The 14,798-nt window shown below is 46.3% G+C and overlaps 1 protein-coding gene across 9 annotated transcripts in view; it reads right to left on the bottom strand.

Annotated features, from left to right (window-relative positions):
• The window catches only part of TRAK1 (trafficking kinesin protein 1), a 110,983-nt gene that overhangs the window by 60,852 nt on the left and 35,333 nt on the right, over positions 1–14,798 (bottom strand). For 3 of the 9 annotated variants that reach the window (XM_033132087.1, XM_033132084.1, XM_033132083.1), the window contains exon 1: positions 2,966–3,312. The exons of the other annotated variants lie outside the window; for them this stretch is intronic. In XM_033132087.1, coding sequence (XP_032987978.1) covers positions 2,966–3,029 — 64 coding nt within the window. In that variant the 5' untranslated portion in view covers positions 3,030–3,312. Of the gene's footprint in view, positions 1–2,965; positions 3,313–14,798 lie in introns of those variants that run through there. 9 annotated transcript variants of the gene reach the window in all.

A 14,798-nucleotide genomic window follows, 5' to 3' on the forward strand; every position in this document is an offset into this window, starting at 1 on the left:
CGCACCTGATATAAAGCATCACCAAGAGCATGTGCTCAAAATTCAGATTTTCAGAGCCTCTCCTGGTCTGGAGTGGGTCTGAGAACCTGCTTTGTTACTAAACCGGGGGTTTTCCTGATCTGCCAGGTTTTAGAGATTCTGCAGTTAAGGAAAGGACGCGTCCAATGCAGGTAATCATGACCCTGTTTAACACCAGAGTCTAAACAGTAACCTGCGAATTCTGCAAAGGCCTCTGTTACACTGTGTGATGGCTGGCTGCTTTAAATCTCTAACAGTTACTTTAACGTACTAGGAAGTCAAGCTCTCCAATTTCTTACTAAGCTAAGCCCCCGCTCTTCATGCCCCTTGCTATACTCTCTGGGGTCTTATTGTGTGTTGGGCAGGTGGGGTGGAGGGGTGGAGTGTAGGACGCCACAACACTTATCCAACATTGACTAAAGCTCCCCTAAACCTCAAAGATAACAAGAGCACAGCAGCCATTTCTCAATTCTAACTGTGTAAGACGGTCCCTCATGGTCCTGAAATCTACATTCCCACCCAGATCTACGTACTACTTTTTTCAGTGCCAACCCTGCAATTTAAGTGAGTCAGTAACTCTTGACATATATGATGATTTTACATCTTTTTCAAAACATTTGACTCATCTTCTGTTATTAGTATGGAAAGTTCCCTAGAAGTTTCCCTCATTTAAGACTCAAATTCCAAATGATAAGAGAGGCAAAGCAATGCTGTGTCTTTTACTCCTACCAGGTCTTCTCACTGGGAGGGTTAGGACCGGGAGATGAAGGACTGACTTGCAATTTTAAAGATGCATAAAAATAGAGGCAAATTGCATTTCCAGACTAACCCGCCAGGAAAGAACCCAACTAGTTGGACATATGTACACAAGTAATACCAAAATTGGCATATACTTGAAATCCCCCCCTTTCGTGGGTTTCCCAAACTAGATTATTTCTGGGCTTCTGTTTCCTTTCCATCCCTGTTTTGCTAACTATCTTTAAAATGGGATGCCAGTTGTCCCAGTAAGTTCTGTCCTGATGGCTTTTTCCCCTTCATCCAACTTGGGATGGAGAGTAAATGCCAAATATTTTGCTCAACACACATTCAGACAATAACTACAATCAACATTTATTTACCCATGAACAGATGAGCCACCTCTTCTTCCATTCTCTTTTTCAGTGGGAAGCAGAGAGATCTGGCTGCCTCAGGGCCAAAAGACTCAACTGAGCAACTGCTGGGTAAGAAAATCCTCCTGACAGACCTGTAGATAAGAACAGGCCTTCTCTCGCCCTTCAGATTGATCACTACGAGTGACTGGCTTTCTTTCCACAGACAAGGGTGTAAAGAGAGCTGGACGGTGTGGCAACTGGGTCAAGATAGTAAAAAACCTTCCTCCCCTGCTGCTAGAATGGATCCGTGGGAGCCATGGCCACACCCAACTCGTCCACAGGCCAAGGCACAGGTGCTGTGCTGTAATGTAACCAGTGCTCCCCCGTCCAGGGGTCCTTGGAGGCTCATACTTTAAAAAGTTATGGAGAGTTCAGCGAGTCACATGTCACCAAGGATACCACAAGAGGTCAACGAGGGCTTCCGAAAAGGAGCACTCCTCTTACTGCCTCTTGGAGCTGGGTAACAGGATGGGAACTTACTTTAAGAATAATATATTGAAAAGAAAAGAAGAATTCAGTCATCTTTTCCCTTTGAGACCCTGGGAGCCGCCCACCATCGTCATTACTCAAGATATTTAAAGACACAGACTCAACATGACACTGTCTTCATTTAACGCTGGAGGAGGGGGGCGGTTCAACTGGGGAAGTTTCTTAGCACATTTAAATACTGCCCCCACCCCCACAGCCTCTTGGTCCCTTTTCCCGTAGTCCACAGTCAAGGCGGAAATCAGCAGATAAGAGACAATTATGTAGCTCTTCAGCTTACTAATGAGGCCAGCTCCCAGAGTGTTACATCATTCAGGTTAGTCAAAGGTAGTCACGGTTCAAGCCATCTGAAACTCCCCATTCAATTAAAAAGCAGTTATCCTACCTATTATTAATGGCTCATGCGGGGCTGGGAACGTATCATCACTGGGGAACAAACCCCTAAAGTGTATATATCAATTGTATCCTGTTTGTGTGTTGAATGTGTAAAGGCATGTGATTCGAGGGTCATGTTAAAGAAGAAATTAAGAAAGACAGATTAAATGTGACATGCACAGTTTCGATGCCCACACCACAGGAGCCTGAGGCCACTCCCCTGTGGCCTCTCTGAGAATGGACCTCAGCCCTACTTCCCCTGTGCCTGAAACCTGAGGCCTGTCCAGCTGCACAAGCTCCACCCAATCTCCTCTGGAATGTGCCACACCCTCCCTGCACAAACTGAGACTGTGACAGGAGGAGACGTTTTCTCCCTGCCCCTCCCAACACCTCCTCACCCATCTCTGTGGGATCCCACTAGCAAAATTCATTTGAATGGCCTGCTCCGTGGGAAGCTCCTTTGGCATTTTTCTCCAACCTCCCTGGGCCGCAGGTCTGGGCTCAGAAAAGGGCGGATTCTTCCAGACCTGCTGCTGACAGTCCAGTGAGCCACCTCCTAAATACACTGCTCCCTAGCCCCACGAACAGCACAGAGGACAGTGCACACACACACACACACACAAACACGCACCTCACCCCAGAGAGAATTCAATCCAACAGAAGTATAACGCTGCAAGCCCAGCAAACCAACACCATCTCCCCTTCTGAGCGAAGACAGGACGACCGCAAACGAGTCTCCCGCGGGAACGAGCCCTGCCCACCTGCCGTCCTCCACCATGCCCTGGAAATTATCAGAGCCACGCATGTCTGCGGGTGGTGTGGGTTCCTGTGCCCCCCTTCTGCCCACCTCCCTGGAAAGGTTTCAGGACACCCTCCCCCGCCTCCCGGGAGACAATGCTCCTACACATCCCTGTTTTGCGGGGGGTCATAATTACCGTCTGAGCATTCTTCATAATACCAGTCTAGTTCATAATAATCCGCTTCGATAAATTTCTGCATAGTCAGTGTTCTTTCAGAGGAAAGAACGGACTTCACAGCGCCATCCACGTCAAGTACAGCACTGCCATGCCTCCCTGCCCTTCCAGAACACGGGGCAGGAGAGCATCTCAAAACACACCAGAATTAATTTGAGCATTATGGATGACAGTCTGGAGCCAAAACAGAAAAGGGGCAGTGAGAGGAAAAATCCGGGGGGAAGACGGGTAGGAGGAGCAGAAAGGGAGGCAATTTGCAGAGCTATCAGAGACCCTGGCAGCCCTGCAAATAAAGCGGCCAGCAGCCCTGAATGGGAGTAGCCAGAATCGTCCTATCCAAGCTTGTGGAGGGTGACGTCAGGGACACACACCACCACCCTGAGATCTCACTCGAACCTCACCTCCTGTTCGCCGCTCATCTTTCAATCTATCAGTTGCCATAGAAACTGGCTGGCTCTGAAAAATGATGCAGAGACGGAGGTAATGTCTTCCAAGGATGCTGAGAACAGGGTCTGAGAGGTGCCACTCAGGGCGGAAGAAGGGTGCAGGCAGGTGGGGGGCCAAGGCCTTAACACCATCATCGCCTCCCACAGATGTCAGGACAGGTTTATTTGTTCGATTCTGGGCCACTACAGAGTCCGCATTTGAAAGCTGCAACCATTACTTCTGGTGTTCTTTCCTCAACCTGATTTAAAACAAACATCTTTTCTTAAAATTTTTGACACCCCCCAAAAGAAATTTTTTTTTTGACAACCACCCAAAAGAAATGTAAATTACTTAGGAAATGGAACTGTTGTCATTTAGACACGGTCCTGCTCTCTGCTCATGCCTTTGCTCAAACTTCTGGAAAAACAGCCTGCAACATGCAAACAGAGGAGAGCGCCATTACAAAGGGGCTCCTACAATAAGCTATACTCTTTGATGGACACTCACATGTGTAATCAAAGTACAAAAATACACACCAGGAGGAAATGGTCCAGGTTGCCTCCAGGGAAGGACCAAGGGAACAGGGCTTTGAAATGGTCCTTACAAAGGTACCTGTAACGTTTTATTTCCTTTAAAGAAAAAATGGAGTTAACAGTAGCCCTAAGTGTTTGGCATGTCGAAAGTATCTCATAAATATGAGCTACCGAATAATTAGGCAGGTTTTAGACTTCCTGTGGGTTGAAATCCATCCCCTACAGCAGGATTTCTGAAGCTCGGCACTACCGACATCTAGGGTCCCATCATTCTTTGCGGTGGGGGCGTCCTGGGCATTGTCAGATGTTGAGCAGCACCCCTGGCTCTACCCACGTAGATGCCAGAAGTACCACCCTCTCTCCCTGAAGATGTGACAACCAACCAGATGCTGCCAAATGTCCCCAGGGGGCAAAACTCTCTGGGGTGAAAACCGCTGCCCCAGAACAAAACTACCATAGAACCCGACTGGCCCGTGGGCTGAGTACTGTAACGGTGTGTTGGTGTCAAGGGCAGCAGTGGGGCCTTGGTTCAGTTTTCCCCTTAACTTTCTATCAAGACGGCATAATTTTCAAATGAGTAACAATGAAAGGTCCCTTTACCACTACTGGGAGGGCATGCTTCTTTCCTTCCACAGTGACCAAACAGGGATGGGTTCCCTTTATTCTTTCAAGGGCATATAATGCCCCAATTAATAAACTTGTAGCAGGAAAAGGCATCCCTCTAGGCAGGGCTGACAGCTGCCCTGTGAAGCACCGGGAGCTCTTGTTGACATGCAAATTCTGATGCAGCAGGTCGCCGGGTGGGGGCTGGGGGGTAGGGGGTGGGGGTAGGGCAAGACTCTGCATTCCTAACAAGCTCCCACAGGACTGTAATGCTGCTGGTCCCCAGTCCCTACTTTGAATGGCAAGGTTCTTCAGTAGAATGGACGGATGGATGCTGTGGTGAGAGAGAGATTACAGGGGATGTGTATATATTTATACGTCTGTGTGTGTTACTAGAACATTAAGAGGAAAACTATGCACATATACACACGCACACATACATACCATATACATATGGTGTGTGTGTATATATAAAATCTGTACTATATATAAATCTATCTCAACTTTCCTAAATCACTGGAAGCTGAGGAACCCTTAGTGCTGTGCTATAAGCACTAAGTGCTGTCCCCAAAGCTAGCATTCTATCCCCTCACCTCCCCGCTCCAGGGTACCCTCTCCTCACTTTAGGGCCCTGGGTCTCTCGCCCAAGCTATGTCTGCACACCAGGGCAGAGTGCTACAAGCAGACCTTCCCACTTGCCACGTGGCTGACTAAACCCATCCAGCCCAGCCTTACACTTTGAGAGCAGCTCCTGTCCCTTTGTGGAATGCGGGATTCCTGCCCCTTTGGTACCATCCAGTAGCAGAACCTCGTCAAGTCTCAGAGAGAAAAGGAAAGTTAAAAGCAGCTGGTGATGAGTCTTTGCTCAAGTTGTAAACAGGCTTTTGGGAATGTTCAGAAAATGTAGGAGGCAAGGGAATGGTCGACTGTCCCTGGCTGTCCCCTCCACCCTGGAGGACCTGTGCCCCTCTGGCCTCTTTTCTTCCTCCAAGGTATTCCAAACCTAGCGCCAAATTTTTCCTGGTCAATCAAAGTAGAGTTTAGACTCCAGTGCCTCCCTCTCTGACCCTAACTTAGATACACATTTAAATTTTTCAGGGACATCTGCCTATTTAAAGTCAGCAGACAATGATTTTAATTCCTGCTATAACTGCCCCCGTTATCTGAACACATGTCATCTCTCCCTTTGGTCCTTTATCACGTCTCTCTCTTTGGCAATGATGGCACCTGTAAAAGGCCCCACTGCAGACCACGGAGCGGCCCTCTCAGATGTCATACCTCGTGACAGGTGAGCAGAGCCTGGAGTCCCAAGGTCTGCCCAGGTTTTAGTCATTTAAAGTCCCTTAAGGTATTTCTAAAAAGGATTGTAGACCTCATAAATAAACCAATCAATAGTTAACAGATGCCTCAAAAACCAGCATGTTCAACAGGTTCAATCCAGAATGTCTGGTGTGGGGGGGGGGGATCTAATATGAATTTGCAAATTGAAATCGCAATAAAGGGACAGAAAATGAAAACCCCACAAAGCGTCACAGAAAGTTGGGTGAGGTCAGAAATGCCTTAGACAAAGTGTGGCACATTTACCTCACTGTGCTATGAATTTATTTGAATAATCTATTCATACTAAATCACCATGAAATCAAAAAAATAATAGATGGATGGATGGATGAAAGGATGGATGGACACAGTAATGGCAGGCAATTTAATTTCATAGTTAAGAGCATGAGCTTTTTGTGTCAGATGGCCCGAGGTTTGGTCCAGGCTCCTCATTCGCCATCTCTGTGACCTCCTTAGACACCTGAGTCTTATCTACACAAATGGGGTGATTGCACAACCCTCCGGATAGACAGGGCAAGGCTTTAATTGATAAATGCACGGCAGAGCTCTTAGCACAGCGCCTGGGACAAAGTGAGTCTGCATAAATGTGAGTTGGAATCATCTCTATCACTCTAATCCGTTAAAATAGGAAATAAGCCCGTATGAGCTATTAAAAAGAGAGTAAAATTTTCTAAGCTATAATTAGGAAAATGAGGTAGAAACGTCATTTATGATCTTTTCCCAGCATAATTGATTCAAAGGCACTAAGTTCACAGGACTGAGGGAGGCCACATTTCTCCACAGTAATGCATTACCAAACCCAACTGACATCAAGTCCAAAGACGGCACAATCCAATTTACTTTTTAAGAAAAGGGGAAAGGAAGAAAACAGAGAGTGTATAAATAAGCACAAACAGCATCCTTTATGGGTGAATTGTATAGGCTTTGAGAAGTTTCAAAGTGAACATCTACACCCAAACTCCCTTTTATAGGCTCAGAAGGATCGAGTCATACATCAGCTCTGCAGAGATGGTTCTGAGATGAAAATCCTGGCCTACCTTCCTTCCGATTCACACTTTCTTCCAACTGCCTCCTCAGGATTCCTGCCCTCCCTTGGCGCAGGCTTATTGCCCCTGAAAAGGCAGCTCCCCCCGCCCACACATGGTCCTGGGCTCCCCATCAGTGCCCCATCCTTCAGAGCTAGGAATATAGACAGGTCCCAGGAGCAGCTTCAGAAAAGCCTGACTGCCACCTGCCAGCCACCTCCCACTCACACTCATCTTCACCCAACACCATTTAGGAAATGCTGGCTACATAGCAGGCATTCAGCATGTCACGTCTCACTTACTTCTCAGACCCCAGCTACCTAATTACTTCCCCTCTGCCAACCCAACCTGTATCTATAAGGAAAGAGGCTCAGACGGTTTAAGTGGCTCATCCAGGATTGCTCAGCAAACATCAAGAAAATCTGGATAGAAACCAGGCACGGGCCCCTCCAAAGCCTTTCCCACTCCATCAATAATTGAGAAAACATCTAAGGGGTATTTACAAAATAAATTTGAAAGGAAAAAAAAAATGAAAGGATACAATTAAAGGAAATTAAAAAAACTCAAGCTGGGAGCATCTCACAGAGAAAACAAAAAGGTGTTTTTAAGAAAAAAATAAAAAATGATCAGGAAAGTAAGAGTTCAGTAGAAAATATCAACGTGATTTGGTGATAGTCAAAAGAAATGTTATTTCCAGCTCTGTCAAGAAAGTGGCCCAACAAGGACACCAGCGCCCCCATCACCAACCAGCATGATTCTGGTGCCCAGATTTGAAATAAACCTTAACAGGCTCCATGGAGAGCTGCTGACTCCATGTGTGAAGGCAGGAAAAATTAAATGGACCTACAACACCAGCTTGCAAGAAAGCAAAGCCACTCCAAATGGTCTGGGGCAGAAGTGATGAGGCACAGGAGCCACCTCAAAAGGCCAGATTGTGACAATTTGAACATCAGAAAGAAAATACAGTTCATAATACAGTTCATAGAAGGAACAAGCTGAGTCTGTAAAGGCCACGAATATCAATGAATATTAAAACAAAAGGGGCAACCAAGTAAACCAGGCAACTGGTATATAAAGGAAAGGAGACTATAATAGGAAGACATTTTTAATTCATTTTAAGAAGTAGGGAAAGGTGGGTGTGTATGACTGTTCTGTCTGTGCCACTATACCTTTTCTACAGTCTTGTGTGAACATTTCTCTAAATAGGGTGGAGACAAATAAGCCAACCAAATATGGAAGGAGGAGGCAGGTAAGAGAACAGAAAGGCCTGATGGGTGGTCACAAACTACACCCAGGTAGGAGGGGGATCTGCCCAGGTGCTGCAAGGTAAGCTGTGTGTTCTCTTTTGCAAGCATTTCAGAGAATCTGATAGATTTGGTCTGCAGTGCTAAGGGGAATCTAATTAAATCCATTTACAATCAAATTTGAATGTTTAAAAGAATTTAATAAGATTTCTGTTTCACAGTATTACTTATGTGAGCCTATGAATTAAATATTCATATACATATATACAATTTTAGGTATAACAATTTTCAGTAGACTGTTATCAAATACAGTTGGAAGGTGAGTAGACACTAACAACTGAGGATTGAAATACAAATGATGCAGTTGTATGAGTTCGGCCCAAAGCATCTCAGACGTGACAGATGTCGCCACATGCCACCTTCCTCTGGCCCGCAGTGATTAGCGCAGGACACGCCGAGGCCACAGCACTGCCCACTGAACAAACGGATTGGTCTAAGGATGGCTCCCAGTGCTTCTCCCTCTTGCTTGAAGCAGAACCACTCAGCGGCCCCAACCCCCTCTGGAACAGACTCCTCGTCTCCAGAGCTTTCTTCCCTTCAGGAAATAGTATTGCCGGCCTTCCATATGCACCCGGGAACAGACAGCCAGGAGCCTAAGACAGAGAGGAAGGCCCAAAAGGGCCCTAACCAGACAGCGCTGGTAGGGCTCTCGGACCACACAGCCTTACCAGCAGGCCTTCCCTCTACTTGCTACAGAAACTTAGCTAACAGGAGGCTTCTGCAGAGTTCTCTTTCTGATTTTTCTCATTTAAAACATTGCCACTGCCAGTCATGGAGCTGTGGTGGCAGAAGGCAGGCTGCTAAGGAACAGCTTGCTGTCAACTACCCCCTCCCAAACCATCTCCACCTCATTTCAGGCACAGGAAAAGCAGGCACCCGTCCCACCTCCAGGGGGGAGAGGGTGGGGGGCAGAACAAAGCCTGGCTTTACGAGAAGACATCCAAAAGCAGGCAGAAGGCATTCAGCAGAGCACCCCAGAGCCAAAGTACACCCCAGCCTTGATGCAGTTGCTAAAATCACCTGTATATCTGAGAAGGAAGGAGAGAAGAAGCAGGATTCGGATGTGTTGTACAGTTGTAAGTTGCCTTCCTGTGGCCTGGGAGGGCTGCATGGGGCATCTCACTCCTGGGAACAGTGGGTCACGCAGCAGACGTCACGGGCTTCAAAACATACCAGGAGCTAAAATGGTCCCCAATTCTGCACCTGCTGTAACTCAACTGCCGTGGCCTGAGCCCATCACCCAGGAGGAACGGATGGGGTGCAAGCTGAGCTGTCATGTCAATCACCCACCTGAGTCCGTTCCAGCTTTGTCTTAGACATGCTGGATTGACATGAAAAGGAGAACGGTCAATCTGCACAGAATGGCTTGCCAAGCATTTTTGTTTTTAAAAGAAAAAGAAAAGCTACTCAACGTTGGTATCTGGTTTGATGAGAAAGAGTGAAAGCTGCCAGGTGGCAAGTGACAAAGTAGGCCTTGGGGCCAAGTGGGTGGATCTATCCACCAGGATGAGTGCCTGGCTGCCCTGTTCACTAGACACTGTGCCCAGGGCTCTGTCCAGCACCCTGGCACGAGGCTGCCTTCGATCACCTTCCAGAGACAGGCACTTTCAATTCTTCCAGCACCTGGACCCATGACCACGTGTGGCAAACGTGCGGGGAGTGACTGTGCAGCCAGGCTTCTCTGCTCCCACCTTTGACCCTGCAGAGCTAAAAGCAGTGAAAGTGGGCCCAAGAAACAGTCCATTAGTGTGAGGAGCAAGCAAGAGAGGGGAAAAGGCACAATTCGTGGGCTCCCTCAAGTCTTCGCCTGTAAACAAAATGGCCCCAGGTCTTGGGAATGGTAGGACACAGCCAATAATGGGCGTTTACATGAGAGAAATTCACAGCGACTATTTATAAATATATTACAATGTATGCGTTTTAGTATTATTTTTGTTAACAAATGATAGTGACAAGTTTTCCCTGGTCATTAGAGCCCTTTTCGGTCCTAACCACGACCTCCACCTTATTCCATTCCTATAATTCATCTTCCTTCATTCAACCCCACCAACCACACACGTGCCTGGGTGAGAACAGATTCCTCCGTGTTCCACAGGGCATCCCTCCTGAGTGCACACGTGTGCACATGCACACACACACACACACACATGTTTTCTCCTATGTCACCACCTCATAAAACTACTTGACCCCCCTCTTTAGGAGGTCAGCACTATGTGTTACTTATTCATTTAATTTGTACAAGCTTAGTGTGTACTGTGGTGCCTCTATTTTTGTTTCACTTGAATTTTAATTAGATAAAGACAATCTTTGGAAGGTAGCAACAGACAAAATGATCTTTGTACTCTATATGTGAGTTTTTAGTTTTGTTTGTACAAAAAAAAAGATAAGAAAGGAGAAAAACTTGTTTTTTAATTTAAAAACGTGTCTTTGCATTTTCCCTTATCTAAGGAGCACTAATTTTTAAGCATCTATATAAGACAAGGCACTGGGCTAAGGACTTTGGCCCATATGAACATGGTACAGATGCAGGTTCTGCTCTTGTGGGAATGATGCAATGATTATGGAAATTATTTTCAACAACTTGTAGTCTTGTAGAATTTAAGCCTGGCGTATATCTAAATCTAAATGAGAAAGGTTCTAGGCAATTTAAAACATGCTTAAGGAATTAGGCAAATATTTCTATAGTATTCTGTTTGAGCACTCTTTAAAATTTTCCCTACAATTATCTATTACCTGAAGGCAATTTAATAGTACTTTCACTTGAAAAAGCAAACAGTACGTTTTTTTGTTTTTTGTTTTTGCTTATGATGCTGGTTTTATATATATATTTTTAACAATTTTTTAAAAGTGAAAATTAAAGTTCTAAGTTTTTTAAACAAAAAAACACAAAAAAGAAACTGCCATAAAACAGAAAAACAACAATAAAAGAACTTCCTTGAAGGATACTTTTGATTAGAGAGTGAAAAGCTCTGAAAGATATATGTCAGAGAATCACAGCATCCTTGATGCTAATTTTCTAGACAATAAATCCGAGTCCCAAAGCAGTTATGTGATTGACCCAAGGTCACACTTTAGTTGCTAGAAGGTGGCAGCATGGCTCCCTAACACAGGACTGGGTCTCCAACTGCTTTCCTTCCCAAAGAACCACTCCGAAGAAGAAAACCTTCACTATAGTCTCTAACGACGGGGATACCTTCTGAGAAAAGTGTTGTTTGGCGATTTTGTCCTCGTGCCAACATCTCAGAATGACTTACGCAAACCGAGATGGTCCAGCCTGCTCCACATCGGGGCTGTATGGAACCGCTCCGAGGCTACAAGCCTGTACAGCACGTTACTGCACTGAGTACTGTGGCAATTGTAACACACAGTATTTGTTATCTAAACATCCAAACAGAAAAGGTATAGTAAAAATATGGTATAAGAGATAAAGAACGGACGCCTGTCCAGGGCACTTACCACGAATGGAGCTTGCAGGACAGGACGTTGCTCCGCGTGAGTCAGTGAGTGAGTGGTGACTGGATGTGAAGGCCGAGGACACTGCTGTCACTACTGAGCCTTTATAGTCACATACACCCAGGCTACACGTAATTCATCAAAACATATTTTTCTTTCTTCAATTAGATTAACTTTAGCTTATTGTAACTTTTTTTACTAGACATATGTGTGTGTATATATATATATATATACATATATATAACTTTTGACTCTTTGTAATAACACTCAGCTTAACACACAAACACAATGTACACCTGTACAAAAATATTTTTTCTCTGTATCTTTATTATAGCTTTTTTCTACTTAAAAATTTGTTTTTACATTTTTTAATTTTTTTGTTAAAAACTAGGACCCAGACACACACTTTTGCCTTGACCTACACAGGGTCAGGATCACCAGTCTCACTGTCTCCACCTCCACCTCTTGTCCCTCTGGAAGGTCGTGTGGGCAGTAACACCATGGAGCCGTCATTACCTAGGTAACAATACCTTCTTCTGGAACACCTCCTGAAGGACCTGCCCAGGGCTCGTGAGGAGGTGTCACTCTTTCAGAAGTTAAGTCCTTGGTGGTTTGCTTGGTTTGCTTCTCTTTTTCATCACAGATTTGCTTGGAAGTAGATAATGCACCATGGACATTCCTCTCTACTAACGAAAACCTTTCGGTGTTGGGATCCATGTTTTCAAACATTTTAAGGAGCTTGTTGCGATCTGCAAAAGCTTCTGCTAACCCCTTCCCTATGAATTTCCTTGGGGGTTCTGCTTTTTCTCCTCCTGCAGTTTCCTTTTCCCTGCCTCTCCTTCAGCTATGTATTCCTGCTCCAGTTCCAACACCCCCTCCTTAGTCAGTTCCTCAGGAACCCCCGCTAGGAGCTCCTCAGTGTCATCCCATCCACACCCAGGTTCAAGTTGTTCGCCATCTCAAACACAGCCTTGCTGATTTTTGTAACCTCCTCATCCTTGGCAAACCCTCTGAAGTCATGGCCGAACCTCTTGAGTGCCTTCTTCCAGGCACTATTCACACACTCCTTGGTGACATCACCTAAGCCCAAGCCAGGTTCTTGATGCAGCCACAGACGTTGTAATCCTTCCAGAATTACATCAGTGTCTTCCTCAGTTGCAGCAATAGCCTGGGCAAAGGTCCTCAGATAGCAGGTCTTAAAAACTGCTATAATTCCTCGTTCCATTGGTTGGACCAAAGAAGTAATGTTTGGAGGGAGAAACACCACTTTGGTATTGGGATGAAGATCGCCAATAAAAGGAGGATGTCTGGGAACATCATCAATGATAAGCAAAATCTTGAAAAGTATCTATTATTTTCCAAACAGAACTTCTCCACGTACTTCCAATCTAATGCATCCATCCTAGTACGCCCACGAAGATAAAGCACTTGGCACAAGCCTGGCAAACAGGAAGTGCTCAAGAGATGCAAATCATCATTATTCTTGGTTACCACTATGCAAGCAAATAGTGATAGAGCTATGAAGGCAGGAAAAAGGAGAGGTCATAGGAGTGGGGGCGACATGGCAGATGGGGGGTTTGGAAAGCTTCTCTGCGGAGGGGGCACTTGTGCTGAGAAGCAAAGAATAGGGAGGAATGGGGAGGCGGCAGAGGGAGCCTCTGTTAAGCACGTGTGACTTGTTCAAGGGTCTGAAATCACCAGCGTGGCTGGTGCAGGGTACACGAGGCTGGCTGCAGAGAGAGCCAAGAACCGGGTCACAGGTCCTTGATCTAAAGAGCAAAGGGAAGAAAAGGAGCAGCATAACCCAACTGGGCCTCAAAGAAAAGACCAGCCAGGCTACAGAGTTGAAAGAAGATGGCAGAGCAGCAGAAGTGGAAGCAAGAGAGCAGTTAGGGCAGCCCAGTGACACGATGGCAGTGGCTTCGTCCAGGGTGGTGGCAGCAGGGTCAGAGAAGGGATCTGGGATGTACCCAGGGGAAGAATTAGCAGGGCCACTGACGGCCAGGAGGATATGGAAATGGGGGAAACAATGTCACATTTATCCTGACAAATGTGTATGGAGGGAAGAAATCCATTTTGGGCAGTGGACATGACTGGGACAGGAGCCTAGAACGTGGGAGGGGAGGTCCGGGGAGGACAGAAACTTGGGAGGTGCCAGTATGTGACTGATACTTACAGCCTTGGGAAGAGAGCATATGGAGCAAAGCAGGCTGGGTGCTCCAACAGAGTGGTACATTACTCTCACTGGAGATGAGAATTACAGGCCTAAAATGACTGTATCTGAGGGTGGGGCTTCGGGAGGGTATATTTTTAAAAGCTCTCTGTATGTATCAGGGTTGACTTAGAAGCTCAGAAGACGAGGAGGAAAACCTGGTGAAAGAGGCTGGAAGGACTGTCCAGGGACAGGAGGGAAATCCAGGAGGAAGTGAGGCGAGCATCCAGAAGAGAGCGGTCGCGGTGTCGACCCTGCTCCAGGGGCACGTAGGACGAGGGGACGAGGCCTCAGGTATGGCCATGCGGATAAGGTGGCGTCCAGCCTGCACCTCCATCAGTGACACCCTGCTGCCAGATGCTCTGTGTCCTCGTCCTTATCCCGGGCAGAGTCCTACTCTCCTGCGACAAGCTCGGTATGAGTCAACTGTGACACTTTGGCTCCTACAAACGCTAGTGACACCTGAGACTGTGGACACAGTGATGACCAATGGTGGAAGTGGGGTATGACCTACACTCGCTCCCTGCACCAGTTTGGCGGGTCACTTCTCCCCAGGCCTCAGACGCCTCATCTGCACAATTATGGTTGGACTAGGTTAACAGTCTTTAATTTTTTGGTATAAATTAAATTTTAGAAACTTCAAATGGTACGGGGAGCTGGCTTACTCTGCAGATTCCCAGATGCCACTCACTCCTCTCACACAAGCAAGGCAGGCCACTCGGTGCAGGATACCAGCCGAAGGCCTCAAGAGCTTCCTGCTTTGCCCAAACCCAGTGCAAAGTCCCTAGTTAGTAATGAAAGAAAAACCAATAATCCAGGACATGATTTCACTGCCTGAGCCAGAAAACCGCAGCTGGAATTCAAAGAAATCAAGTTCACAAAAGATTACAGGTACATACC

Source organism: Rhinolophus ferrumequinum, chromosome 17 (assembly GCF_004115265.2).
Source record: "Rhinolophus ferrumequinum isolate MPI-CBG mRhiFer1 chromosome 17, mRhiFer1_v1.p, whole genome shotgun sequence".
Classification (NCBI taxonomy): domain Eukaryota; kingdom Metazoa; phylum Chordata; class Mammalia; order Chiroptera; family Rhinolophidae; genus Rhinolophus; species Rhinolophus ferrumequinum.